Source organism: Haliotis rubra, unplaced genomic scaffold (assembly GCF_003918875.1).
Source record: "Haliotis rubra isolate DU_JTF1 unplaced genomic scaffold, ASM391887v1 Scf483, whole genome shotgun sequence".
Lineage (NCBI taxonomy): Eukaryota > Metazoa > Mollusca > Gastropoda > Lepetellida > Haliotidae > Haliotis > Haliotis rubra.
The window spans coordinates 115,867-143,224 of NW_025767172.1; the positions used below are offsets into that span (position 1 = coordinate 115,867).

General features: G+C 40.6%; 1 protein-coding gene across 2 annotated transcripts; it reads right to left on the bottom strand.

The window, feature by feature from the left end:
- On the bottom strand, nucleotides 1-27,258 carry LOC124291149 (sushi, von Willebrand factor type A, EGF and pentraxin domain-containing protein 1-like). Of its 2 annotated transcripts, XR_006902151.1 has the most exons (23): nucleotides 27,217-27,258; nucleotides 26,747-26,923; nucleotides 25,446-25,625; nucleotides 22,896-23,153; nucleotides 21,702-21,920; nucleotides 20,911-21,102; nucleotides 15,971-16,486; nucleotides 14,648-14,809; nucleotides 13,615-13,776; nucleotides 12,939-13,143; nucleotides 12,123-12,307; nucleotides 11,313-11,480; nucleotides 9,499-9,729; nucleotides 8,409-8,579; nucleotides 7,839-8,018; nucleotides 6,872-7,147; nucleotides 6,045-6,200; nucleotides 4,591-4,785; nucleotides 3,780-3,935; nucleotides 1,941-2,180; nucleotides 1,172-1,332; nucleotides 731-846; nucleotides 1-110 (listed from the first exon to the last, which is right to left on the bottom strand). XR_006902151.1 is itself a non-coding variant. In XM_046728073.1 (22 exons), exons 1-22 carry the CDS (start codon nucleotides 27,233-27,235, stop codon nucleotides 793-795), a joined length of 4,263 nt encoding a protein of 1,420 aa, XP_046584029.1. In that variant the 5' UTR covers nucleotides 27,236-27,258; the 3' UTR covers nucleotides 730-792. The 2 variants fall into 2 exon arrangements, 1 of the variants encoding a protein (XP_046584029.1); XM_046728073.1 differs by lacking the exon at nucleotides 1-110 and having other exon boundaries at nucleotides 730-846.
- Between the last annotated feature and the right edge of the window lie 100 nt (nucleotides 27,259-27,358).

A 27,358-nucleotide genomic window follows, 5' to 3' on the forward strand; every position in this document is an offset into this window, starting at 1 on the left:
TTCCGTGTATCCGAATCTGGATGTGAAGTTTGAAGCAATTGTCTGTAAATTGGAGCCATTGATGTACGCTTCACGGAGTCTTGTGTAGGCGTTCCACGTGATCTTATTTCCTAAACCAGGGGAAGTAAGTAACAAATATCAAACACGAACCATACATAACTCCGTGAGCAGAGCGTAGCATCTTCGAACGAGTGGGTAATAATAACATCTTTAAGTGACACTTTATATGTTGGCAAGAGCAATGTACAATAAGAATCTGTATGGAAACGTCGCACTCGCGATATAAAAGAAGTTGTTATCATAAAGATTGTCAAAGAAACACATGTGATACATGTGGTCTCACCTTAGACAAGTGAGTTTGATCACATTTGCCTCTGATCATGTGACTATTAACCTTCTGTAGCGCCTCACAGGCAGCTTGGGTTGTCCGGGGTAATCATAGCCCTGCTAGGAGCATGCTGTCAGTGTGGATTTAGCTCAATATAAATGCATATAAATATATCATCGTATCCCAATTACGTATATTGATGCTCATGCTGTTGATCACTGGATAGTCTCGTGCAGACTCGATTATTTACAGACCGCCGCCATATAGCTTGAATATTGCTGAATGCGGCGTAAAACCAAACTCACTCACTCACACACACAGAGTTAACGTCAAAGCTGACTAATTTATTATAAACTGCGTGTCACCCACACCACAGGGAACAACCTAATGTTTGTTACGCACCATGTTTGTGTAAGGTCGGGTTCCACACTGCGTTGGTGTCCACGAGAACTGCTTTAGCCATCTTACTGCTGTAGTGGAGGTAGTAGATGGTGTCGCTCTCGACCCAGTAGGCTCCGCTGTCGTACAGTCAAAACATTAAGCTTCAATGAAACATTATTGGCGAATACGTCAGAACTTTAAACTGCACGTTTCATGACACGAATAATTATGTTTGTTTGTTTAAATGGTGTTTTTCCATAAGAGACAAATTTAAAAAGGGATAAACACGTAGGTCACGTGAACAGCGATTTCTGCAAATTGGGACCATCAGTGTTGGTAATCTAGTTAATAGTGTTCGTATGCATTGCATTCTTCCCGTTATCTACATGTATTTTAATGTGCACAATCTGCATTATATGATTCAAGGACTGCAAAATACTTGAACAAAGTGGGATTACTTACAATTTTTTGGTCAAGGACAAGGCCTCGAGGTTTGGTTAGATTGGACAGGAGAATGTGCTCTGCACGAGAGCTGACGTGAAGAGCAGCCAGCACCCCGTGAAATGTTGTGTAGAACAAAAGACCACTGGCAATATCTATGTCTAATCCAGTTATAATGGTGTCTGTAACAAAGACAAAATACGAGCTCTTGAAATTAAATAAACCCCAAAGAAACAGAAACCTTTCAGCGTAATTGCATAACATACAAAGGTTTATTAACGGCATTATCTGATAGGATATCATACAATTATTGTCAGCATAGGTCTAGGTTACGTCTAGATTAACAGTCCTGAAGATGGATCGCTCTTTGTCGTTACAGCTCTGCCCCTAAAAGTAACACATTCTGAGTCGATTTCTGCCGCGTCTCTTCCCCATCATCTTTTGCTACAGTACTACAGATGCACCGCACCGCACGTAAACGCATCGCGTCGCATTGTACCGCACGGCCTAACATTGTACCCCACCGCATGCATCGCACAGCACCGCACATCGCATCGCATCGCATCGCACCGCACGTAAACGCATCGCGTCGCACCGCACCGCACCGCACCGCACTGCATCGCATTGCATCGCATCGCACCGCACCGCACCGCATCGCATCGCATCGTACCGTCACTGCATCGTATCGCAATGTACCGCAACGCGTCGCGTCACACTGCATGATATCCAGAGTACATCAATGAAGCTAGCGCTGGGCTGGTTCTAACAATGATGAGTAACTGATATTTACCTTGTGGGCTTTTAATTAGCGTTTCTTCGTTCAGACCTCCCATTGTTATTCTCCCTATAGTGGTGGGCTCTTGAGTAGTGAAGTATATAAACTCATCTGTCGGGTCAAAGGCGAGGAGATCAACAAATCCATCAGTTCTGTTCAAGGTCACCCTATCAAACTGCATTTTGTGAAGGCGAAGGATGCCTATTTTGGTGTCACGCATCCCGAGGACGAGGGTCAAGTCTAACACATCAGTATCTGCAAGATGTCAACAGAGGTGTATGAGTATGACATCAAGATCAGTCAGCTACATCTACCTCCCGTGAGAATTACGAGAAAGACTATAGGTTGGTTGGTTGGTTTGTTGTTTAACGCCGCACTCAGCAATATTCCAGCTGTATGGCGGCGGTCTGTAAATAATCGAGTCTGGATCAGCCAATCCAGTGATCAACAGTATGAACACCGATCTACGCAATTGGGATACGGTGACATGTGCCTGACCACCCTACCGTTAGTCGCCTGGATACGACAAGCATAGATCACTTCTAATAACCGGATCTACACGGTTCAAGAATATAGGTGCAGAGAAAGCTACAAGCACTAGCAAGAAGCGACTGAATGGGTCGTTTGCTGGGTGCTATGGTTGTTGGCATGCCATGTTGTCCACCTTGCTAGCTGGTCAAGGCTTGACCATTTTATTCAGCTATGACTGTAGTTTTGAAACGCGCCTGGATTAATTGAGTTAACAATTATTGACATTATAATGTTGGCTCTAAACTGTGGGAAAGTAGCCATGCGTCGAATATCTTTTTATCCCCTATTGAGAACAGTTTGGGCCGATGTTTGATAACAGCTGTACACACGTGTTGTGGTGAGAGTGTTTACTTCAGAGGAGCCCCGTTGAAGTCCAGAAGAGGAAGAACAGATGGGCAGTCACGTTCGGTCTATTACGTGTCATCGAATTGTTGCTAATAATATCACTAGTTGTCTTAACCAAGCTGGATTTTGTACGTTTCATAGGCGAAATGAACTTGAAATAGTGTGCAAAGTAACTTATACATATTACGAACGTTTCGGTTACTACCACCACTACTACTACTACTACTACTACTACTACTACTACTACCACCACCACTAAAGACCACCAGTGGCGGTGTTGTAGCCTACTGGTTAATACGTTCGCTACCTTCAATAAAGATGATTCCCCACATGGGCACGATGTGTGAAGCCCATGGTTCTGGTGTCCCCGCCGTGATATTGCTGGAATCACGCTAAAAGAGGCGGACTCGATTCACCCACATATGGGATTTATCATTATGTGAAGTTATTGAAATTATTGGTGTTCCTTGCTTTGGAGCTGGACCCATTGCAATAAACGCGGTGCACTATTGAGACTAAATTCACTCCCATGGAAACACTTCTGAAAGTGTCATTAGGGGCGGATACAGTTATTGAAAGCTATTAATGCACACCTTGCATGGAGCCATCACCCATTTCAATGGATTACATGTGCACTATTGTAATACTTTTAGACAAAGGGGTGCGCACCACTGGAAACACTCCTCTGGAAAGCCTATGCCATTTAGTGAGTTAGTGAGTTTGGTTTTACGCCGCTTTTAGCAATATTCCAGCAATGTCACGGCGGGGACACCAGAAATGGGCTTCACACATTGTGTCCATGAGGGGAATCGAACCCGGGTATTCGGCGTGACGAGCTAACGCCTGAACCACTAGGGCTAACCCACCGCCCTAAAATGCCATTCAGACGTTGGAAGGTTTCCAACCGTCAAATCATTATCTGATTAACATAGGTGATGCAAACTATGTGCAGTGTGATAATGGGTTTGTGTGGGTCACCTTTACACTGCGCGATGTCCGCACTTCCCAGAAGCTCTGTGGTCTGGAAGCCAGGACAAGGTACACAAGCAGACATTCCCGGAACATCTTGGTAGAATCCGTGACGACAACGTTTGCAGTTGTGATTGTCGTGCCTTTTCCCTGGTGGACACTTGACTGGAAGTACACGTGCATGTGTTCACAGATCCCGAACGGTCCGTTTGACTTCATTTGAGACCGATGAATTGATCACGAACACAAAATCTAATAATTGCAACAAAACCAAATTTGACCCAGTTTGTCTTATAATCGACAGACCAACCCGTGATGATAAATAAGTTGGAAATGAATAAAAAGTTAAATGTGCTAACTACGACACAGTTCCATTACAATTTAAAAACGTATTAATGAATATTAATACAACCAATATTGTGTGATGTATAGGCTTGTTTACGTATACATGGACTCTATCACCGACAGAAAACGAAACATTTTAACACTCAAGCATTGTAACAGAATCGCTACGTCAGCTAAGGATATCATACGTCCAAGACCAATGATAAAGCCAAAATATTTGTGTTACCTGAATAAAATACCCACAGGGTCGATGCGATTCCTTTTAACTTACCAAACCGAGGTAGCGAGTTGGTCAAATGTATCAATTATACATTTTCTATATAATACATTGGATAACCGACAATGCATTCTCATTATATATTGTATCAAACTCTGACAAAATTAGTCCATCCTTTACACCTGGGCAAGAGGGTCACCTACATGGCATCGTCTTACGGTTTAACAGCAATGCTGCACTCAATACATTACTACTTACTACAAAAAACGCCTCCTTGAACGGCTCCACGAGGACAGGTCATGGTCTGAAAGGCTGCCAAGATTTTCGGTTCCTGTGATTGACTCTGATTCGCAAGAGTAATTTGGAAGTCAGAGTAACCGTTGCCCCTCACCTCCCAGTTGGAGTTGTCAAGGAGCTTCCAAGTCTTCATGATGGTGCCAAACTGTCCAGGAACTGAGCACGTGGTCATTGAGAAAAGGACGAATTAGTGTCATTGGCATGGCAAGTAAACATACTGATCGTTCCACGACTAACAGTTCCGCTGGATGTGTCTTCATCACCTGTTTAAATTTCTATTTTCTCAATAGGTTTCGACGTTTATTCTAATCTGTTCGGTCTCGTGTCGACCATACTGCCAACAGATAAACACTTCACAAATTTGTTCATCTTATTTGCGGGCGGTGGGGTAGCCTAGTGGTTAAAGCGTTCGCTCGTCACGCCGAAAAACCCGGGTTCGATTCCCCACATGGGCACAATGTGTGAAGCCCATTTGTGGTGTCCCCCGCCGTGATATTGCTTGAATATTGCTAAAAGCGGCGTAAAACCAAACTCACTCACTCACTCATCTTATTTGACGAAATATGTATCTTGGACTCATTGCGTTTACAGGAAGAGCTGACGTATGATCCAACTGCAACAATACCATTCGGTAGAATCACGATCAGGGTTAATCCAGGGTACGAATCCTTTTCGACACCATTCGCGGCAACATGCGGTCCCTAATGATTAGACCATATGGTCATGCCATGTAATGATAATCTAGGTTCATGTAAACTAAACAAAACCCGCGACACAGATGTGTGATCTGTGATTCCGTTCCTGAAATACATTCTACGGAAAGTAATGATATTGATGCTTACACGCAATTGCAGCTACCGGAAGTTCAATATGTAAAACTAAACTGTCATCAATGGAACTGTCCAATACTTTAATTCAGAAATTGAAACAGAAATGTTCCTTTTCCATTGTGAGCAGCTTAACGTGGCTATCTATAAAGGGTATTCATATCTATTACGACGTGTCGGCTCGATGTGGGAATGAAGGTTTGGGGAGAGACAGGTCTTGCCTCTTTGGTGAAACGAGGGAAGGGGTGGGGATATTGGGCTGACAAAGCTAGAAGCAGTCAGCACGAATCTTGTAGTAACACAACGAACTGTGTGTCCTAGACGAGTAGGTCATCTTGTGATGGAGGACTGTAACCATCAACATTACCTGCCTACTGGAATTACTGGTTGATACTTTCCGACCTGACTCGAGAAAGATGCACAGACACTACGTCACCACAGAGACATGCAGCGTCCTCAAGATCTGTGTCCACGTCTTACAGGGTTGATTGTTTTAGAGGGCACAATATTTAGTCCTGACTTTTCAATTGAAAGCCATTTTATAAAGAAGGTGATTAAATCTAATCCCGTTTTAGGACTTTTTCTCACCTTCAACCGCCATTGATGGTCTTTCATATGGATATACCATAAGAGTGTCGTTAGAAACAGACATTTCCAACTCCCTGTGATCCACCGTTGTTGCCTCATCGCTGAAGTAGGTGAACACATTCCAGGTTGCGAACAGTGGGGACAGGTACGTCATCACTGCAGATGTTTGATAATTATTATATGAACTATATGTGAATCTTTTATACAACAATGCAGACAATCCATTTTCTGCTGATAATGCCGGAAAAAAATGTGTGCATAGGATTCCTTCTGAATGCGTTTGATAATTCTTATGAAATCAGTATAATACATATTGACAAAGAAACAATATAACAAAACTTTAAATGGCATTGTGTATAATACATTTAACGTAGTATAAAAGTATATAACTTTATTGAAGGTAATTCTTTGAGAAATACAGAAGATGCCAAAACCAGAATATCCGACGGATTGGAAACAACCAACCATATAACAGTCATCAAAATGTGAGTGAGTGAGTTAAGATTTTAAGTCAAATCGGCAATATTTCAGCCACATCGTGACTGACCATCAAAATGTAATGCTATCAAGACAGTTGGTTGAATCAGTTCTATGTCTTTCGAATCACATCATCATTTATATAAATGGGATTTGAAGAAATAGGATGACATCTGTGAACTCAATATGCCAGAAAAATATAAACAATTAGCATCAAGTATCAACAGCACGTAGAAAACATTGGCATTCTAATGTCGTATAATAAAAGGAAAATCGCTGCTGTTGGGTAATCATAATCTTGAAAATATAAGTAAAACTTCTCAAGTTGAAAGTTGAAACTAGTAATATACCTTGTTTGTTCTTTTGCAGTTTATAGACATCAATTGTGTCTTGTTGTATGGTCCTCTGAACCGTTAGAGAGCCATAATATACTCCACCATATTTCCTACAGAGTCTAACGTAGTCGCTGCAGATGGAGGTACCAACGGCAGTAGAACAGGTTTCATCTTGAGCACAACTGAAATTGCTTCCCACTTTGCTCAGTGCTGTGCTGATGACATGGCTGTCGACGGAGTTCCCAAACACCACAGTATAGTTGATTCCAACTGTAATGGGGGTGACTGGTTCTGAATGAGCAACAGGACACCTCAGTAATTGGTCAGTGAGTGAGTGAGTTTTGTTTAACGCAGCCTTTAGAAATATTCCAGCAACATCACGGCAGGGGACACCTGAAATGGTCTCCGACCCCATTGTCCCGTGACTGTCAGTGAGTGAGTAAGTTCAGTTTAACGCTGCGTTTAGCAATATTCCAGCAACATCACGGCAGGGGACACCTGAAATGGGCTTCCCATGTCTGGAATCGAACCCGGGTCTCGGACCCCATTGTCCCGTGACTGTCAGTGAGTGAAAGTAAAGCTGCAGCCGAGTTTGTGATCACAAACCAGTGATATTACTATCCCACTAATGTGATCAGATCCAAACAACAAACGCGTGCTGGGTATGTATTGCGACGAATTTAACCTTGCTCACTGTACCCCTATGAAACAATGCACGCATTTCAAGAAAATGATCTAGCTACAGAATGAGACATAGATGTATCAAAGCTGTAAATATCCTATTACAGGATTCCGAGCCAAATTCCCTGCTCAGAATTTGTATGACTAACTAACCGAATTTGTGTACTCAAACGTCACGCACCAAAATACCCTGGTCCCAGAGAAGGCAATAAAACTTGGACTTGGTACAGTGCGTTTTGTAGGCAGCCATATACCCCAACGAGGCTACAACATAGAGGGAAATTTATAGAATCCAACCAACCTGTACATGACACAGTGCGTTTTGTTGGCCTCCATGTACCCTCCTTGCAGGTGTAGACAAATGGCTTTTCTGGAAACACTAAACCTATTTCACATTCCACGTTGCAGGTAATCGATCCGTGTTCTTTATCGCAGGTTTTTATGATACCCTTTCCGACGATAAGGTCTTGTGCAAGACATTCTGTAAAAGTGGGAAAACGAGTGCTCCTTTCATTTCAAATCTTTTATGCCAACACCTTAAAAGAATAGACTGAGATTAAATTGATCCATAACTGTCAGATATGTAATGGTGCTAATATTTGAAGGAACATATATAGATTCAATGAGATAGAAACTCGTGTTAGTCTCACACAAACACACACACTTACATATACTACTGGAATAAAGTTACTGTGCATTATTTGATATTTTGCCATTTTTAAAGCAAAAAGATAATAACATGATTTTTGGTGTGTCTTTTAATCACTGTTTAACTGTTGACAAGGTAATTTCGAAATCTGTATGATTTGACTCCAGGCATAGTGACAAGCATTAACAAGAAAATAGGAGCAAAGACTTCTTTAAGAGGTACCTGGACACATCTGCCTTTGGCAGGGTGTCGTTTCTAGTGCATTGCCATCACATGGCTTTCCACCTATGTCGGGGAAAGGACTGTCACAGTAACGGTGCCTTGTCCTCGTGCCTTTACCACAGCTTACTGAACATGGTCCCCAGTCCATCCATCCACCCCAGCCGCCATCAGCTGCAATGAGTGAGTGAGTGAGTATAGTTTTACGACGCTTTTAGGCAAGAAGTTAAGGTCTCGCAGATACATGTCTGAAAGAGTATTGCAATCGGTGGTCATAAAAAACTTCATTAATGAGTGAGTGAGTATGGTTTTAAACCGCTTTTAGCAATATTCCAGCAATATCACGACGGGAAACACCAGAAATGGGCTTCACACATGGTACCAATGTGGGGAATAGAACCCGGGTCTTCAGCGTGAGGAGCGGGAGCTTTAACCACTAGGCTACCGAACCAACCCAATCAGTTGCAATAACGAAAAGAATACTACCATGCGGTAGTACGGAACCTTGTAGGCATTCCTTGCTGGTCATATTGTCCTTGTTGCAGATATTCTCGTCTCTGTAGATCAGCAACAGTTTATAAAATGTTTTCATGAAAAGGTAAACATATTTGGCAACATTGTTGCGATATTGTTGAAGCATGTTTAAAAATACGTTATTTAAACCATACTCGTTCCTTTAGACAAATAATCCCAGTTCTTATCTCAACATTAAAAGCAGTGGGGCAAAGTCATCGTTGTTGCCACAGTAGTATGATTTACCTATCGATTTGATGGTAACATGGACGTCTGTTTTCAGAAAGGAAATGATTCAGAGAAAATACTATTTTGAAGAAGGTAGTGTTTTGAGAGGACCTCTTGCATCACAATGGAAATGGTTCTATTGCTGGAAATCCAACACTGCACCTAATGCCAGCTTACATACCTGGGTTAGTACAGCAAGTTACATTTCACTGGACTGAATGTCTACATTGAACAAGATGGAAGCCATGCTACGTGCAATAAATGACATAAGCTCATAGCAACAGTCTGTTATGAAGCGCGAAAAACATGGCATCTTATTACTACAGTAACCAATTGCATCTAAGTGACCTACCTATCTTGTCTCTGCACAGATTTCCTCTGTATCCCGGATGACACTCACACCGATACCCGTATGAGGTCACTAGACACGTGGAATTGTTGCTGCATATGTTATCTTTACACAAATCAGGAGGCACGTCACATTTGTCACCAGAGTAACCTCCCCTGCATACGCATCTGAACGCACTTCCGGTAGGGATACAGACGTTGTCTCCGCATGGTTGACTGATGCAGACATCGGGTTCTGCCAATGAATAGAGAGTTTAAAGGTGTCATTTATAACATATGTTACAAGAGGCTAATGTTTTCCTCATTTGGTACATGGAGCGTTATCTGGTGACCATCAATTTCGTATTGACGCGAAATGGCATGTGCGTCAGACAGCCGTGCTTCAGGCAAAGGAACACTCACAGTTCCAACAGGAGAGCCAGGGGGCAAAGGAGTTATCGCCTAATAAAAAGGGATTTTTTTTACAATATAACTGCATGAGAGTACATGAGCCCCAGACCTCACAGCCAATCTAGGGCCAAGAAAGACTTCTGGAGATTGGTTGATTGGTTGGTGGGTCTGTTGCTTAACGCCACACTACTGCGTTACACTCACAACGAACCAAATCGCTGTGTATACATACCGGTCAACATACGAAAGTTGGTTGATTGCTTGCTGTTTTACTCCGTACTCAGCAATATTCCAGCCAAATGGCGGTGGTCTATACATAATCGAGTCTGGACCAGGCAATCCAGTGGTCAACATCATCAACATGGATCTAGGCATGTGTCAACTCTTACGGCAAGGATAGGTTGTTGAAGACCAATTCTAACCCGGATCTTCACGTGTCGACTTCTAGAGATTTTGTCATCTGATCTAGTTTCGCAAATAGTTTCTAGGTCACAAATATCTCAGCTTGTGACCACCAGTATCTCAGAAACTGTGACTGGAAGTGTCGACTGTTCTCATCCAATTACAAATTACAGTTTATAGTGTTATCAAATGCCTATGACTTGGGCTGAAGGAGACTTGGGTTGAAGGTCATGGTTCTGCATATTTATTCTTGACTAATATTTTTGAATTTACAAATATTTTATTGTCTTTCTTGCAGCATTTATATCAGAAAAGCGATTACATGAATTCTTATCACAAGTTTAAAAGGAAGTAACATAATACATTCCTCATCTGAAGTTTTAAGGTAGTCAGCATCAGAAACCTCCATTGAACAAGAATCAAAACAAGGAATGTTCAACACTAGTTCTATGAAGTAAGGAACCTTGTTGATACTGTAGTAAAACAGGTTATTTGAGACCGATATCGCTTCCCGCAGCTATGATTATTATTTTGTGTTTATATTATTGTGGTCCTTGTTTTTTTGTATCGTGTGTTGTTGTTTTAGGTTTGACAGTGTAGAATACAATGCCGCGGACCTACGGCAACCCATCCACACTCAGCCCAGACAGCGAATATCACGTCTTCCAGCACAGCGTCAACGAATGGGACTTCCAGGAAACGATGCATAGTTGAACCTTCCAAATCCCACGAAAACCTTTTCGAAGAACAGGAAGACTGTAGAGTTTCAGAAGGGTTTCGTGTTGCTGGTGCCAAACCCGGGTACTCTGTCAATGTAAGTATCAATGTATATTCTGAGGTACCAAACCTAAGGCACCAAGCAGAACCTTATTGTTATAACCTTGTTCCAAAGTCTACACCGGGGTCGTGATGAAATAATTCCTCATTGCATGAAACCTATTGCCGGCATGTGGTAATATTTCGCCCAAGGCATTCTGGAAATATTAGCAAGATTGGAGTTGCGAGATTTTTCATACTTGTACCTACTCATGCAAGTGCTGGGTACAACTTCCAACACCTTGTCTAAAGCAGCCATGTCCTTCTGCACCAGGGAGAAGAGAGAGTCTTGGCTGTACGAACTACACGTTGTAGACATGTTCCTCACGACCTCCGAATTGGCTGACGGCAGGAAGTTAAGGTCTCGTAGATACATGTCTGAAAGAGCATTGCAATCGGAAGCCATAAGACACTTCATTAGTGAGTGAGTGAGCTTAGTTTTACGCCGTACTCAGCAATATTCCAGCTATATGGCAGCAGTCTGTAAATAATCGAGTCTGGACCAGACAATCCAGTGAGCAACAGCATGAGCATCGATCTGGGATTGGGATACGACGACATGTGTCAACCAAGTCAGCGAGTCTGACCACCTGATCCTGTTAGTCGCCTCTTACCACAAGCATGGGTTACTGAAGATCAATTCTAACCCGGACCTTCACGAGTGTCACTTCATTAATGAGCGGGTGAGTAAGCATTGCATTTAACAATAAACCTGCAATATCATGGCGGGGACACCAGAAATGGGCTTCACATATTGTACCCATGTGGGAAATCGAACCTGGCTCTTCAGCGTGACGAGAGGACGCTTTAACGATTAGGCTACCCCACCGCCATATGACACTTCACTAATCAAATGAGATCTCTCAGATTTGTCAGCAACAACCATTTTAAACAATCCCAATGATGGCAATCACAGTATTCTGTAGCCCGGACTCGATTATTTACAGACCGCCGTCATATAGCTGGAACATTGCGCAATGAGGCGTTGAACAACAAACACACAAAAACAAAACAACTCACAAGCATGTCCTCTTATTGTAATCTCCATCACAGATGGTGTCGAGGAGGGACAGTCTTGGGCTTCTTGAAATACCTCTTCTGCAATGGCTGTCCCTCCGACGTACATCGTGAGCGTTGGGTGAGACCATGTAACTGCCACATGAAGCCACTTGTTTTCCACAGCGTTCTCAACATGCAATTCATCCCTAAGACAAAAGGAAAAAACGTATTCCTTTTGAAATAAGTCTTGTCACTTGATGTGTAATATTTCCTGTTTTCATTGGGTACAAAAAAAATTCTTCAAGAAAGCAAACCTTCTCTTGGTTTCCTTTTTCAAAAAGAAAAGTCCAGGGTGTAAGAGAAGATTTTAACATTTACCACTATAAACGCATCTTAAAGATGTTTCTTTACGTGAGTTATATACTCGTAGTATCTAAACAAATGAGAAAAACGACATCACATTATACAGGTTAGCCACACAGCCAAGTGGATCTCAGCTAATTCCTGATCGGTTACTTGAGACGAGTTTTACACATGATATTTATTTGTACCAAGATTACTAAACAATAACCAGAAGGATAATTTATCAGTTTGAGTTTTGTGGCGCTTTTGTAGTACAGTCAGTTGGTCGCGTGGTGCAATGCACTCTATGTACTCCCGAACCTTGCATTAAGGAGATGGTTTACCTGAGCGGAGCACATTGATTCAATATGACAACATTGTAAGGTATCATCACATAAGATGATTATAAGCTTATTTTTGAAGGTATTGTCATTTAGGTTTAAAAGTGAACGTCTTCACAAACAATATTTGTTCGAAAGAAATATCCACTGTTACCTCTCTCTTAGGATCACTCGAATGTCGGAAGAAACATAAATATCTAAGGCCGTCCCAATAGTAGGGCTGTACACCTGGAACTTGATTCCACCGTAATCTGTGTCTACGAGCTTGATCCAGACAGAAAACGTGAAGTCGCAAATTCGAGAAGGTTTCATGCCTTCCAAGGGGACTGTAATTGGTCCTCGCAACAAGAAGTCGAATGCTGGAACCGACACACAAAACATGATATTGTGCGATTCAGTAAAACGGCCATAATACAGCAACGTTTGCCTGTGAATGAAATAATCGATTACGTTCCGTTTAGCCATCCAACGTTATACTGGTTGGTCAATCACATTTCACATTGAAACTGGTTGACTGTATTTCAGCTAAGTATTGTGGCACTCCTCGATGCCGAAGTTGAAATTATTAAACACCAGCACTTAACTGTGGGGGAGGTCGGGTAGCCTAGTGGTTAAAGTGTTTGGTCGTCTCGTCGTCACCCGGGTTCGATTCCCCACATGTGTACAATGTGTAAAGCCCATTTCTGGTGTCCCCGCCGTGATGTTGCTGGAATGTTGCTGATAGCGGCGTGAAACTATACTCACACAATCACTCACTCACTCACTCACTTAGCGGAGTTCCTCTAACACGATTAGACGTGTATGGAAGACAGAAATACATGCATTCTTACCAACACATTGTTTAGCTGAGTTTGCACCTTCCTCCTCTGTGGTTGTACCAACCGGACATGGAATACACTCCATCTTGTTACCTTCATGTTGGTAAGACTTTAATGGGCATTTGAAACATGGAACCACGCCGTTGTTGGAATATGTTCCGGGATCACACATTTCTGAAACAATCAACCTCACTTTTATTTAAATATATGTATCTTAGTCACAAACATCTGAGCACTTCGTAGACACTCCTTGTTGGGACCAAGCGAGACGTGTCTTGTTTAGGTGGCTGATGAGCTAATTAAAAGTATTATATTTGGGTTTTTTTAAATACGATGATTATAAGCTTTCATTTAGCACCTGTATGTAAATGGAATATGAACTGGGTTTCTTTGGTGAAACAATTGAGAGCATAAAGAAGTATGTTCAAAGAATAACAATCAAATATTGGGATCCACGTATATAGAATGTAACGGTCTTCCGCCTATCCGTGGTGTAGTGGTTACTGCATCCGCCCGGAGAGCAGAAGGTAGCGGGTTCGATCCCCGACCGCGTCACACCAAAAGACGTTAAAATATGATACTTGTTGGTCCCTGCCTGGCGCTCGGCATTAATGGGTACAACAAGGACTGGTCGGCTCGGAGTCAGTATAATGTGTCTGAGTGGGGTATTCATGCTTCACTGCGGCAAGGTATCTCAGTGGGCTAGCACTATAAAACCAGCTTCAGTCTGGGTTAGTACAAGCAGCCGCACATGCACATACACACGCATGCACGTCGTCATATGAGCGAAATATTCTCTCTAAACCCAATTTCACCTCACCTCACCTTCATCATCACATCCATTCTCTTCCCACAGAGGTTACTTAAGTCATATCTTCTCACGTACCTCTGTTCTAATACGGCCATATTTCCCGGTGAATGCATCACATCAGGACTTGATATTTTGGTCACTTAACATGAAACTGTTTGATTATGTAGAGGGTGAGGGTGATGTTGAGGAACTAGGACCTAGATATTACCCTGATGTTTGATGAAGGATACATACCTTCACAGGACGAAACGTTTACATTAGCAAGTGTGACCGTGGTGTTGCCATCAGGACATTTCGAACAGCTGGTCTGTCCCTCCTGGCTCTGATACTGCCCGTACCCACACGCCATGCATTCATCCCTCGTGGAATTGTGATAGGACCCGGATGGACATGGCGCTACAAAGTACATGAGGTATGTTTTAAAGGCACGTACGGCTGTGAGGATCCAGATTAGAATAGGTTGGACCACTCAAAGTCTTGGTAGGTTGGTTTGTTGTTTAACGCCGCACACAGCAATTTTTACAGCTATTCTTGTGCGGATAAGTAAACTTTGGTTAAAATCTACAATAATTTGGTTCATTTTTTTTGTTTCTTGTACGCTGCACCCAGCAATATTCCAGCTATATGGTCTGTAATTAATCGAGTTTGGACCAGATAATCCAGGGATCAACAGCATGAGCAACGACCTACACAACTGGGATGCGATGACGTGTCAACCAAGTCAGAGAGTCTGACCACCCGATCCCCTTAATCGCCAGTTACGACAAGTATGATTTACTGAAGACTAATTCTAATTCAAAATCTTGACATAACATACGGCTGAATCGATGGTCCCTTTTCAAAACTCCATCACTATCGCAAGCTAATGCTGAAGTATGGGGGTTAGGGTCACCTCAGCGCCAGTATTGCTTTGCGGAACGGGTGACTTGGCAGAATAGTTTTATGGTATTACCCAATGTCTATGGTGTTCGATATGGTAGAAACGTGTTAAAGATTTCGCCACAGGTCCGATTCATCATATGGTACAATGAGTGATGTGAGTGAGTGAGTGAGTTTTAGTTTAAACGCCGCTTTTAGCAATATTCCAGCAATACCACGGCGGGGGACACCAGAAATAGTCTTCACACATTGTGCCCATGTGGGGAATCGAACCCTGGTCTTCGGTGTGACGAGCGAACACTTTAACCACAAAACTACCGCACCGCCCCCTTGTGATATACCTGTAATATTGCTTAATGGCTTTAAAACAAACTCACTGATAAATCAGATTACTCTGCATTTCTTTATTGAAAACACTTTTACTTAAAACACCCGTGTGATAATATTTCATTCACTGTATCCCAACGCTATCATTAAATATCAGATAATAAGTGTTTATCCAAATCGCCCCATTGGAATAATTATGTGATTAGAATAAGCATGAGAAACATATCACGTTACTATCGATCGAGCTTGATCGAACATTTTGATCAGGCAACAATGGTTCAAACAGGTTACTGTCGGTACTTTGTTGTAATGAGACCTGAAAATATCAGAACATAAATCAGGACTGCATACCACACGAATCTTTATGGAAGTATCCGACCTTGTATCCAGGTCCACAGATAGGTATTGCGTCTCTCACTCGTGCTCTCGTTGCCCGGATCAGTCTGCCACCAGCTCGGAAGGCTGTTTTAGCTATTCGTCTAGCAATGGTTTTAAGTTTAAACGTCGAGGATCTCATGTTTGCAGCAAAGTCACGGTTATGGACGTTGGCATTTAGTACTACTACATCAAACATGATGTAGCTAGGTCGCTTTCTGTTCCTACTAGGTCGCTTTCTGTACCTTCCTCTATACTTTCTTCGACCATACCGGGCTTCACGCTTGCGAAGCCTCAGCCATTCTACGTCATCAATTTGGTCTCCACATTTGACCTTAACGTTCTCTACTGTACAGTGGTCTATGTTAGGACAGAGGCCATCGCTGAATACTACTTTCAGGAAGTTATCCTTTATTTCAGCATGAGCATCTTCACATGGACCCTGGAAATAATAGTACTCTGGCATACTCAATTTTTCGCCATGCTCACGCCCTGCCAACAGAAGAAAAGACCTGAATAAATGGAAAAGTGATACATAAGGACACACACTGATACAGGAGTTGCAAGAGCCATCGGCTGTAGCCGTCAGATACAGTCTGAGGACCCGTCTGCAGAACCAAACTGTAATTGCACTCCACGGGCCACGGATTACGAGGATTACAAAACAGTGGTATAATTTGTATATATACCAGATATATGAGATTGCGGATGAAGTAGACACAGTTGCAGAAATACAGAAAACTTAATGGGAGAGCTTAAATTGTTTTAAATACAACTGCAAAAAATTACTAAGATTTTTATGTATGCTAACTTCTTAGAATGAACGGATATAGAGTACATTGGATGATGGGTAAAATATGCTGACAAGTATCTGATTCTGCTTTGCCAACAATATAAGCCACACCTTAATACTCTGCTCAGGACGTATGAATATAGTTTTGCACATCACCAAACAAAACTAGATAAGTATATATAAGGTTGATCTCGTTAGCATTAACTTCAGTGTTTTACAGAGTTACATAGCATTACAAGATGGAACTTTTAAACAATAACAGAGGTGGTCAAAAACTGTGATGGATTGCTATGATGGATATATGTATACTAAAAATGTTTCAAGAAAGTTCTACATTCATTTGAAATGTTCCCAAACAAGAGGGTTTGGTTGTTTCATTAACCACGGATGTTTCTATTGAACTGTGATAAGTAAAAGTGAACATAACCACATTAGTGATGAAAACAAAGTGCAAGCAGCAAAACTCAAAACTACCATGAAGGATCATGATACAGCTACCAGAGGTAAACTATCCCAGATCATTGCTGACAATGTAGTTAATGTGCCCTTAGCTTTAGCATCTCTGCCTTGTGAAGATGCCAAAGATGGGATGAGTGTCTTGCAGTCTCAGTGCCCTGATGAACTGCAAGACTTGGTAGCTTACTTCACTTCCACATATGTATCTGGAAGCTTTCGAACCATTCAAATTCCAGGTACCATAGGAGAGGAACATCTATCATTGTGATTACGAAGGGTAGCACATGTTTCCACCAGAAGTTTGGAATGTTCATAGTCACCGTTGAAGATCGTCATTGTACGAACAACAGCTGTGAGGCATGGAACCATGGGGTTCGTGAAATGATTAGTCATGATTAACCATCTCTTTGGGTGGCAGTTGAATCAATTCAAAAGGACCAAGCTTTGGTATCTACAGCGTTACTCCGGATGACCCAAGGCCTGCCACCACGAAAGAGAATGTGAATTCCAACTGTGACTCTTCAAAACAGACTGTAACAACTATGTATTGACTACATCAGCAAAGAAAAAACAATGGAAGAATTTCTGAAGTCTGTTGGTGCCACTATTAGACTGAACTAAAATGGTTAGATTTATTAGAATGAACTAAAACTGTTAAAGTGCTATTCAGTGTGCTATGTGATATGCTGTTTCTGTGCAGTCTATTGGATAAACGCTATTCATTATTTACTCTCTCAGTGAGCTATATTATGAGCTGTTTCTGTGTAGTTGAATAAACGCTATTCATTATTTACTCTCTCAGTGAGCTATATTATGAGCTGTTTCTGTGTAGTCTATTGATAAACGCTATTCATTATTTACTCTCTCAGTGAGCTATATTATGAGCTGTTTCTGTGTAGTCTATTGGATAAACGCTATTCATTATTTACTCTCTCAGTGAGCTATATTATGAGCTGTTTCTGTGTAGTCTATTGGATAAACGCTATTCATTATTTACTCTCTCAGTGAGCTATATTATGAGCTGTTTCTGTGTAGTTCAATAAACGCTATTCATTATTTACTCTATCAATGTTCTATATTGTATGCTGTTTCTGTGTAGTTCAATAAACGCTTTTTATCTTTGACTCTAACAATGTGTTATATTTTACGCTGCTCGTTATTTACTCTCTCAGTGAGCTATATTATGAGCTGTTTCTGTGTAGTTCAATAAACGCTATTCATTTTTTACTCTATCAATGTTCTATATTGTATGCTGTTTCTGTGTAGTTCAATAAACGCTTTTTATCTTTGACTCTAACAATGTGTTATATTATACGCTGCTCGTTATTTACTCTCTCAGTGAGCTATATTATTAGCTGTTTCTGTGTAGTTCAGTAAACGTTATTCATTTTTTACTATAACAATGTGCTATATTATATGCTTCTTCTGTGTAGTTCAATATACGGTATTGATTATTTACTCTATCAGTGTGCTATATAATATGTTGTATCTGTGTTATGCAATAAATTAATATTATCATGTTGAGAAAAATATTGATGTTGTGGGCAAAATTCCTCCCTGTAAAACATGTGGTGGGCAGAGTTCCTGTAGATAAAGTTCTGGGGGCAAAGTTCCCTGTGGGCAAAGTTCTATACACCGCCAATTTCAACTGGATGGTTTGATAATGGAAACTGCAATAAAGGCATTCTAATTCCCCCATAAATAGGTTAATGTTCAAAGGATAGGTAATCATTTATATTCTTATAATTTCGTGCTTTGAAGTTTACACAGATTCCTGAACGTTGGTTGGTTGAGAGAGCGGTCATGTGATCTAAAATTCAAGGTTTGAACTCGCTCGTTCACACGAGTTTGAACAACGCTTTGACATCGTTCATTTTTCAGTGCAAACACACAAACTGACATTCAATTCTTAAATATAGGTATGATGTATACTTTCTCATTGTTGTATTTTCAGTTTAGGTTTGACGTAAGCATTGCAAAATTTTAGAATTAATCTATAATTTAGGCCTAATCAATTGATGTAGGGTTACAAGGGTTTATTGTACTTAGTCACAATGTAGGTCTACTGTGTATAGGCCTTATACCGTATGTTTATACCTCTGAGGTTAGATTTTTAAGGCTACAAAACAACTTACCATTGAACATTTTTAGTCCCCATCTTGTATTTTTCATTGTCGACTGGCTGTGGAGTTGTTGTTCAAGGCTTTGAAGTTTTTCTTCCGAAGAAATTACAAATCTTGATGTGGATGTGGCCTTTTGAGGACCGATTTTGTCATCAGTGGTCACGGGCGTTTCCATTTTTATGATCTGGTCATTTAATATCGAATCCGCAGATGTGTGGACAGGTCCCCGCATCAGTCATCTCGAAAATAGTTGCTCAAGATTCACATCTTGCAAAAAATCCATATCCACAATATTTGCGGTGCCAATAGAAAAATTGCCGTAGTCGACGCCGATGTTGTCAGCCATGACTTTGCAGTAGCAGACGACAAACGAGCGAAAAACATTGTTTTTTAATAAAGAAATATTAAAAATATCATTTTATTTGATTTATGAACTTTGTTATATACAAGAACAACTAAGTGATATGTAGAAATTAAAAGGAGTGTGAATACAAATAATTGTTATTTTGTTTACGTGAAGCTGGACAGAGAGTATCCTGGGAAAACCCGGAAAGTAGTTCCGGCAAAAGTGCACATGACCTAGATCAGCTGGAAAACGTTCACACACGTATGAACGATTTGAAGGGTTCAAGAGATATGAACCTTGAATTTTAGATCACATGACCGCTCTCTCAACCAACCAACGTTCAGGAATCTGTGTAAACTTCAAAGCACGAAATTATATATATATGGTTACATCGAAAATGAATTTCTCAACTAACTTTGGGAAACCAACTGCAAACTTTATGCTGATGAATTGCAGGAGGATCATGCAACACATTGCTAAAAGCATGTGCAAATATCGTGCATGTGAACAGCTGCGTTTTGATGTAAAGTTTTGTTAAGAATTTGCCAATTTTCACTGAACTTCATCATTTACTAAACTCATGACAATAATCTTTTCAACGTTACCAATTTCTTTTACAATACATCGGTTCATGTGTAAACAGTGCCTTTAAACAGAATGGAATATTTTGCAAAATCTAGTATAAAACAGGTGACTGACGTAAGTGGCTACATTTACACCAGTGAGTCTAAACTTTTGACGGGTAGCATATGTTTAACCGTACACTCATATGATCTAATTTGACTTTGGAAAGGTGAAACGGTGTATTAGAACGACAAACATGTTTTGGAAGCTTGATGAACCAGTTGCTTGGGGCGTGCTCAGGGTCAAGACTTTTTTAATCAATACAATCATGCCACAGTCCGATGAAAGCAGTGTGATACACGTCCATTTTCACAATTCTTGGAGGTTAGGGAATCTGGTACCGGTAAGCTGGGCTCTGTCTAGCATATCGCTAGTTGGCGCCCGCAAAGGGAGCCGGGAACAAGCTTAGTGCCGGAAGTCACGCCTCTGAGGCGAGACTTACAAGCCCTATAGATCTGGATCAGTGTCCCTTTAAGACAAACGCAAATGAAGATGTAGATTAAGATGCAAATGAAGTTGTAGATTAAGATGCAAATGAAGATGCAAGTGAAGAGGCATATGAATAATAACTTACAACTGCAGTCAGGAACGGTATCTGGATACCAGACTCCCGAGTCCATGCCACAAATATACTTGCGTTCGAACGTGGCAGTATACGGAATGTCATACCCTTCCTCACACTGCAGCTGGCACAGAGCGCCCTTTACCCAAGTGTCACACACCATTCCGCCATTGTTTGGAGCACGAAGGGATGTACAGTTGTGTACTGAAACATAGGTTTAGAAATGCTCGGTTATGTAAAAGCAATATCAACAATCTGGCAGATATATACTCATAGAAACGAATAAAGAACACATGAAAGTACAAGTGTTCCTGTATTCTTTTCCAGATTTCTTCACAGGGTATGTATTGCACTGTGAGTGGAGTTCTGAAATAAATAAAGGAACACTTGTACTTGCATGTGTTCCCTTATTCGTTTCTATGAGTATACATGTATGTTACTATAGATTTGAACCAGATAACACCCGTGAAGAATTGGTCTTAGGCACCCCATGCTTATCGGAAAATAGGGCTAACGGGATCGTGTGGTCAGGTTCGCTGACTTTGTTTACAGATGCCATTGTTTCCCAATCGATGCTCATTCTGTTGATCACTAGTTTGTCTTGTCAAGACTCGATTATTTACAGACCGCCGCCATATAGCAGGGATACTGCTGAGTGCGGCTTTAAACAAGAAAGTCAACAAATGAACCAAATTACTGTAGATTTGAACCAAAGTCACAGTGTACAATCATTTTTCCCCACTAGGAACAAATATTTGTGGTAATATACAACGAAAACACTAACGGGAAAATAAGATACTCACCACGACAAGACGGTTTGTATGTATCCACATCTGTCCCATTATCCCAAGCCCAATAGCCTTCCATGGTATTTCCTTTCAATGTGCACGTGATGTACTGTTCGCCAATCAGCTCGAGGGACAGTTCACAAGTCAGAACACAAGATTTCCTAACTGACATGCCTTCATCACAACGCGAAGTTAGGTATTTGACTTTGAAATACGGATTCCTGCAGATAACACCTGTGAAACGAAAAATGTAATGTTAACATTGGTGCGCTATATGTCCTCGTGCAAAGAGGACACGCGGAGTATACCCCCTGATGAATAGATTGTAGGGAAAAACGTCCTCGGTAAAAAAGTACCGGAAAAAAGGATTACTTATTCATCAACTTTGAGCTCAAATATTTTAGAAAAACATTGATAACTCACACAAAGGGTTATTGAATAGATTAAATGATCTTTTATCTTTTTAATGACACTTATATAAACATGATGAACTCACATACAAAGGGTGATTAAAAAGACGTATTAGATATTTAGATAGGTCTTTGATCTTTTAAATGACATTTAGAAACATAAAGTACTTACATTTTTTGTCTTTTCAAAGGCATGAGTTGTAAGTTTCAAAGTGTCTTACATTTACACGAAGTACTTACATATTCGTGAGTATACACTAATATAGGATTTGTCTGCTTTACATTTGTTGTATGAATATGTCAATGAACGCTATGAAAAACTATCAAATACTTTTTATTCTTTTGTCAAAAATCTCCTTTTTCAAAATAGGACTTTTTCCGGAAGACTTTTTTTCGTAGGTAAATTTAGGACTTTTTTTCCGGTACTTTTTTGTCCGAGGACTTTTTTTACGCACAACGATCGATGAATAGCTTCTTCTGAATGTCTTTGTGCAGGACATTGATATGAAGAACACTCTAGCACTTTTAAACTTGAATCTTTATGCGTAACTACATTTGGATTCAGCATGAAAACAACCAATAATAAACATAATTGTTTCTAGACCAATATGGTTTGAGATTACAGATCCAGAATGATGTGTATGGACTATTGTCTTCCTATTACTTACAACAGACAGTTCAAACAGTTCGCCGTAATATTGCTGGAATATTGCTAAAAGCGTTGTAAAACTAAACTCACTCACTCATGACATAATAACTAACCATCAATGTGATCAAAACGGACGCATTTAAGACTTACTTTGCACAACCACGATGAAAACACATGGTTCCGCTTGGTTCTGGCTGGAATCTTTGGCTGTGAATTTGACCAAGGTAGATCCAAGTTCAAACATACCCTCGCCCGGCATTGCTTTCGCCATGTTCGTTAGTTTGATTTTCTCATTTGAATTATCCGATACGGTAATCGCTGGCCACTCCACTTTCGTCACGTTTTCACCGCTTGATGCTCTGATGATTATCTCGTTGGGGCAGTTGTTAATCTGCGGTGCTTTCGTATCTTCAAAGGAAAGTGCATTAATACATTATTAGTATATATTACTTTACGGGCATTGAGTGTCGGTAACAGAAAGAGCCTAATGATATTCGATTAAAACAATTAAACATAGAAACCATCAATGCACGAGGCTTCTGCTTGCATGCATCATTGGTATTACAGGATTTACTACTGCTTCCACATAAACCAAATTTTTGCATTGCTGGGAAGCGGCAACTAATGTTTTCGGTTGTTTTTTTCAAAATGGCCGCCATGACGGACATATTGCAATCATGACCAGGACCTATTATACAAGCTCGAGGTGTATCGTGGAAATACGCATGTGCCGTTACAACTTCATCTGTTTCATAGTGATGATGAAAGTGAGGACGTACAACGGACCACCACAATGTAACATTACTTGACCTTTAGAAACGTGCGTTTAAGACCAAGCAACCTGTCTGTTTTTCGTTCGCTTACCAGATGAGCAAAGCATTCATCTGAGCATGTTAAGATGATACCCATCACTTTCATTTTTCGATTTTAGACAGGGTCAAAATTTTGACATCGTCAAAATCAAAACATCCATGCTCTCACAGAACAGGTGTGCATAAGAACAGCTGTGTCACTAAGATTATAGTCGTACGTAATAATGAACAAGAACATTAAGTGCTGAAGAGAATAATTAACTGACGTTTCTAAGAATACTTGAGACATCGATGGCTAAATAACTTGTGATAAGAATACAGTGAAATAACAAGGTTTGGTTTGAATATAACTTTTCAATAAACTTCAGCATTGTATAATAAGGTCGCTTCTTCGTTTATGCATCATTATATAAAGTAAAACTAACTGAACATAGATCATACTATTCATAATACATTTACATTCAGATACATTCGACTGCAGTTCATTTCACACAAAACTACCCATGTTGTAAAAGTTCAGAAACATGGTCGGTGTACTGTTGGTCACCTAAACGGTTTTCAATCAAATCGTCCTCCAGGGACCTCCGCATCCGCCTCTTTCTGGTTGGTTCACGTTCTTTCTGCAACAGTCGTGAACCTTCGTAGATGTTTGGGTGGCTTTTCTTCGCGAGTTTGTTTACCTTGTGATGCCACCCTTCCATGTGGTTATTGGTGCGGTGGTAGTCTGTCTCACAGTCCCTGAAGCGCATTAGTTTCCCTACTGCCAAGCCCCCTCTGCAATGCTAAAGCCCTAAATGAAGCAAGTCAAGATTTCCTCAAGTTCTGAATCTCTAGACTCCCTGGGGCTCCTTTTCAGTTTATATGGGTTGTTTGTTACTATCAAAATTATATATATTCAGAGACTAAGCGTTAGTCTAGTGTCGAGGCTGTTATTCTGAAAGTGATTCCATATTGACTGATGCCTCGGAGCCTCGAGCCCTCAATCCAAGTCGTCGCCACATAGTTCATCAGCTGCGTCGCCTTCTCTCTATCTCCACTATCCCCTGGCACTAGAGGGAGACTCCGTTTCATGTTTTCCAATGTCAACTTTTGCAGTAACGACTCCAGAACCGCTGTCATCAACTCTTACAGAATCACCAATTTTGATAATGGGGCAGCCATGTTTGTTTACAAACTCGCCCACGCAATGGAAAATCCCCTGTAAACTCGCTTCGACATCATCAATGAAATATTAAACATTTTAGGATTCCCATGTCGGCCATGGAGTTTTGGGAAGGTAGTTCGTGTATTGACCCAATTTGCATATTTATCCGCTTTGGATACCAAGTTTATCAGATTACTTTATTGCACCGATAACACCCTCCATTACATGATAATCATATCAAATCTTTATTTCTAGTACAAAAACACCTCATCGGTGCAGACATGAAATATAATGATAACAATGAAAGCATGTATAAGATATACAATCTTTATATGACAAAATTGATTTCCTTTTTTCGAATGCACAAAACAGATATTTAGCAGTATTCAAGGAAATGTCTTCATTTTTGGATGATAACAACGAATTGAATTTTTGTATATTGGGGAAGACATAGAATTGCAACAAAAGATATTTACGTCTTAATTCAATGTAGGCTGGACAGATAAGTAAGAAGTGATATTTATTTTCAATTACGTTTAAGTTACACATTTTGCATGTTCTTTGTTCCCGGGGAATGTTATAGTAACGACCTCTTTCAATGTCTACACTATGGGAACTTAACCTAAATCGTGATAAACAAGATCTATATTTGGATACAGTAATGTGAGTTAAGTATGTTTCAAGAGAAATCGTTAATTTAAAATTACAATACGTAAACATTTTAAACATGATAAATTAACTTACCTTCACACTTTGCATGGGACGGCAGCCACCGTTGGCTAATACTACATACAGAGGGACCTTGAGGGTTTGGCGTGTAGCCCTCCCGTGCGCACTGTAGAAATCTTAACGAACCGATATCTGTGCCATCCGGGTATTTGAATTCTCCCCTGTCGGGATTTAGGGACTTGGCACATCGTTTGGCTATAAACAGAAGTAAACCATAGCTTTGGAGTGAGTGAGTTTACTTTTACGCCGCAATATTCCAGCTATATGGCGGCGGTCTGTAAATAATCGAGTTTGGACCAGGCAATCCAGTGATCAACAGCATAAGCATCAATCTATGCAACAGGGATACGATGACATGTGTCAACCAAGTCAGGAGCCTGACCACCCGATCCCGTTAGTCGTCTCTTACTATAAGTGTTATAGGGGGACTAATTCTGGATAGCCGAGTCGTCCAAATATTTAAAAACTAAAACCTATGTACTCAAGACATGCGAGACTTTATTGTAATTATTTATATGACGCTAATCTGTATTCTATGTAATCCTTATCACTTCCGCATTGTACATTGACTTGTCAGGCAATTTATTACTGTATATGACATTTATAACCTAATTGGTCATTCCCATTGGCCGTGTCTGCCATCGCATCAACTGGTCAAGGAAGTGCTGTTGTTTTTTCTATCTGTCCATTGTTGAGTCTTCGCCTGTCCATTGTTGTCATAAACTGTATATATACTTAGTATGCTTACATCTATACTCTGAAGGAAAACAACGATTCCGGTTTTCCGACGGTCTGTTTAGGGTCGACCGCGAGCAGGATAATGCCGCTCGTAGGAGACGCCCTGGGGTTGAGCAGGAACTCCGCTCACCTCATTTATGTCTTGTGTATTTGTTTGTCATGTAACTAAAGAAGTTTGAACTCAACGTCTTCCCTCGTCTTGTCAACGTGTTGTACGTACACGTCATCTTAATCGTGAGCTAATTCCCCAGTTGACGCATAACCACGCATTGAAATAAGCATGGATTACTGAAGATCAGTTCTAACCCGGATCTTCACGGGTACACAGAATGTTACATATCACATTTTGCAGTTCATGCAGATCACCTGAATCGACATGGATGGAATCCATTTTGAGATCTGGTCCATTAGTTTAACAAGCAATCACAAATCAGAAATTTATGCAAACAAATAACAGATACACGTTACACAGAAATTATGATTATTATAATGGATTATGTACATAATTCATAAATACTGCACACATTTGTTTGTGTGTGTGCTTATCCTATGTAAAAAGACAATCAAAACGTATATACCAGTACAAGTTGGAGGTGTGCCCTTCCAATTGCCATCTTCGTTGCAGGTTACGCTGCTACCTCCTTTACGAATGAAACGGTCAGAACATGTGTAATGACATGTACTCCCAGACCTGTGGCCATCAGAACAAGTACGGAAACCATTGGGAAGCCCCGGTGGCACTTTGCAAAATACCTCTGAAATGTAACTATGGTCCATTAGATGCAAGTCTAGTCTAACTTTTGACAAATATTGTTGGGTGCCTTTAAAATCGGGGTTTTGGTCACTGTGTTATAATGTATGTCGTCAGTATGGTCAAATTCAAATCTTCCATACTTCGTTTTCAAATTTCCTTTGAAAAGTGCAGGTAAGAATTGAAAGCATGTTATTTATGATTACAACCGATCCTGAGAACATTCAGATTCCTGATAAGATGCATGTATGAGTATGTCTTGAAACTATGGAAACGAAGCTACAACATATTGCTTACCTTTCTTCAGAAACGTCATTGAACACGAATCGGCGTGCACATTCACAACTGAAAACAAGTATAACTGATTATAAGGGAATACGTAATGACAGACAGGTAGCTGGTCATATCCGGTTATTGTATTTCTGTTGAAATATACTCT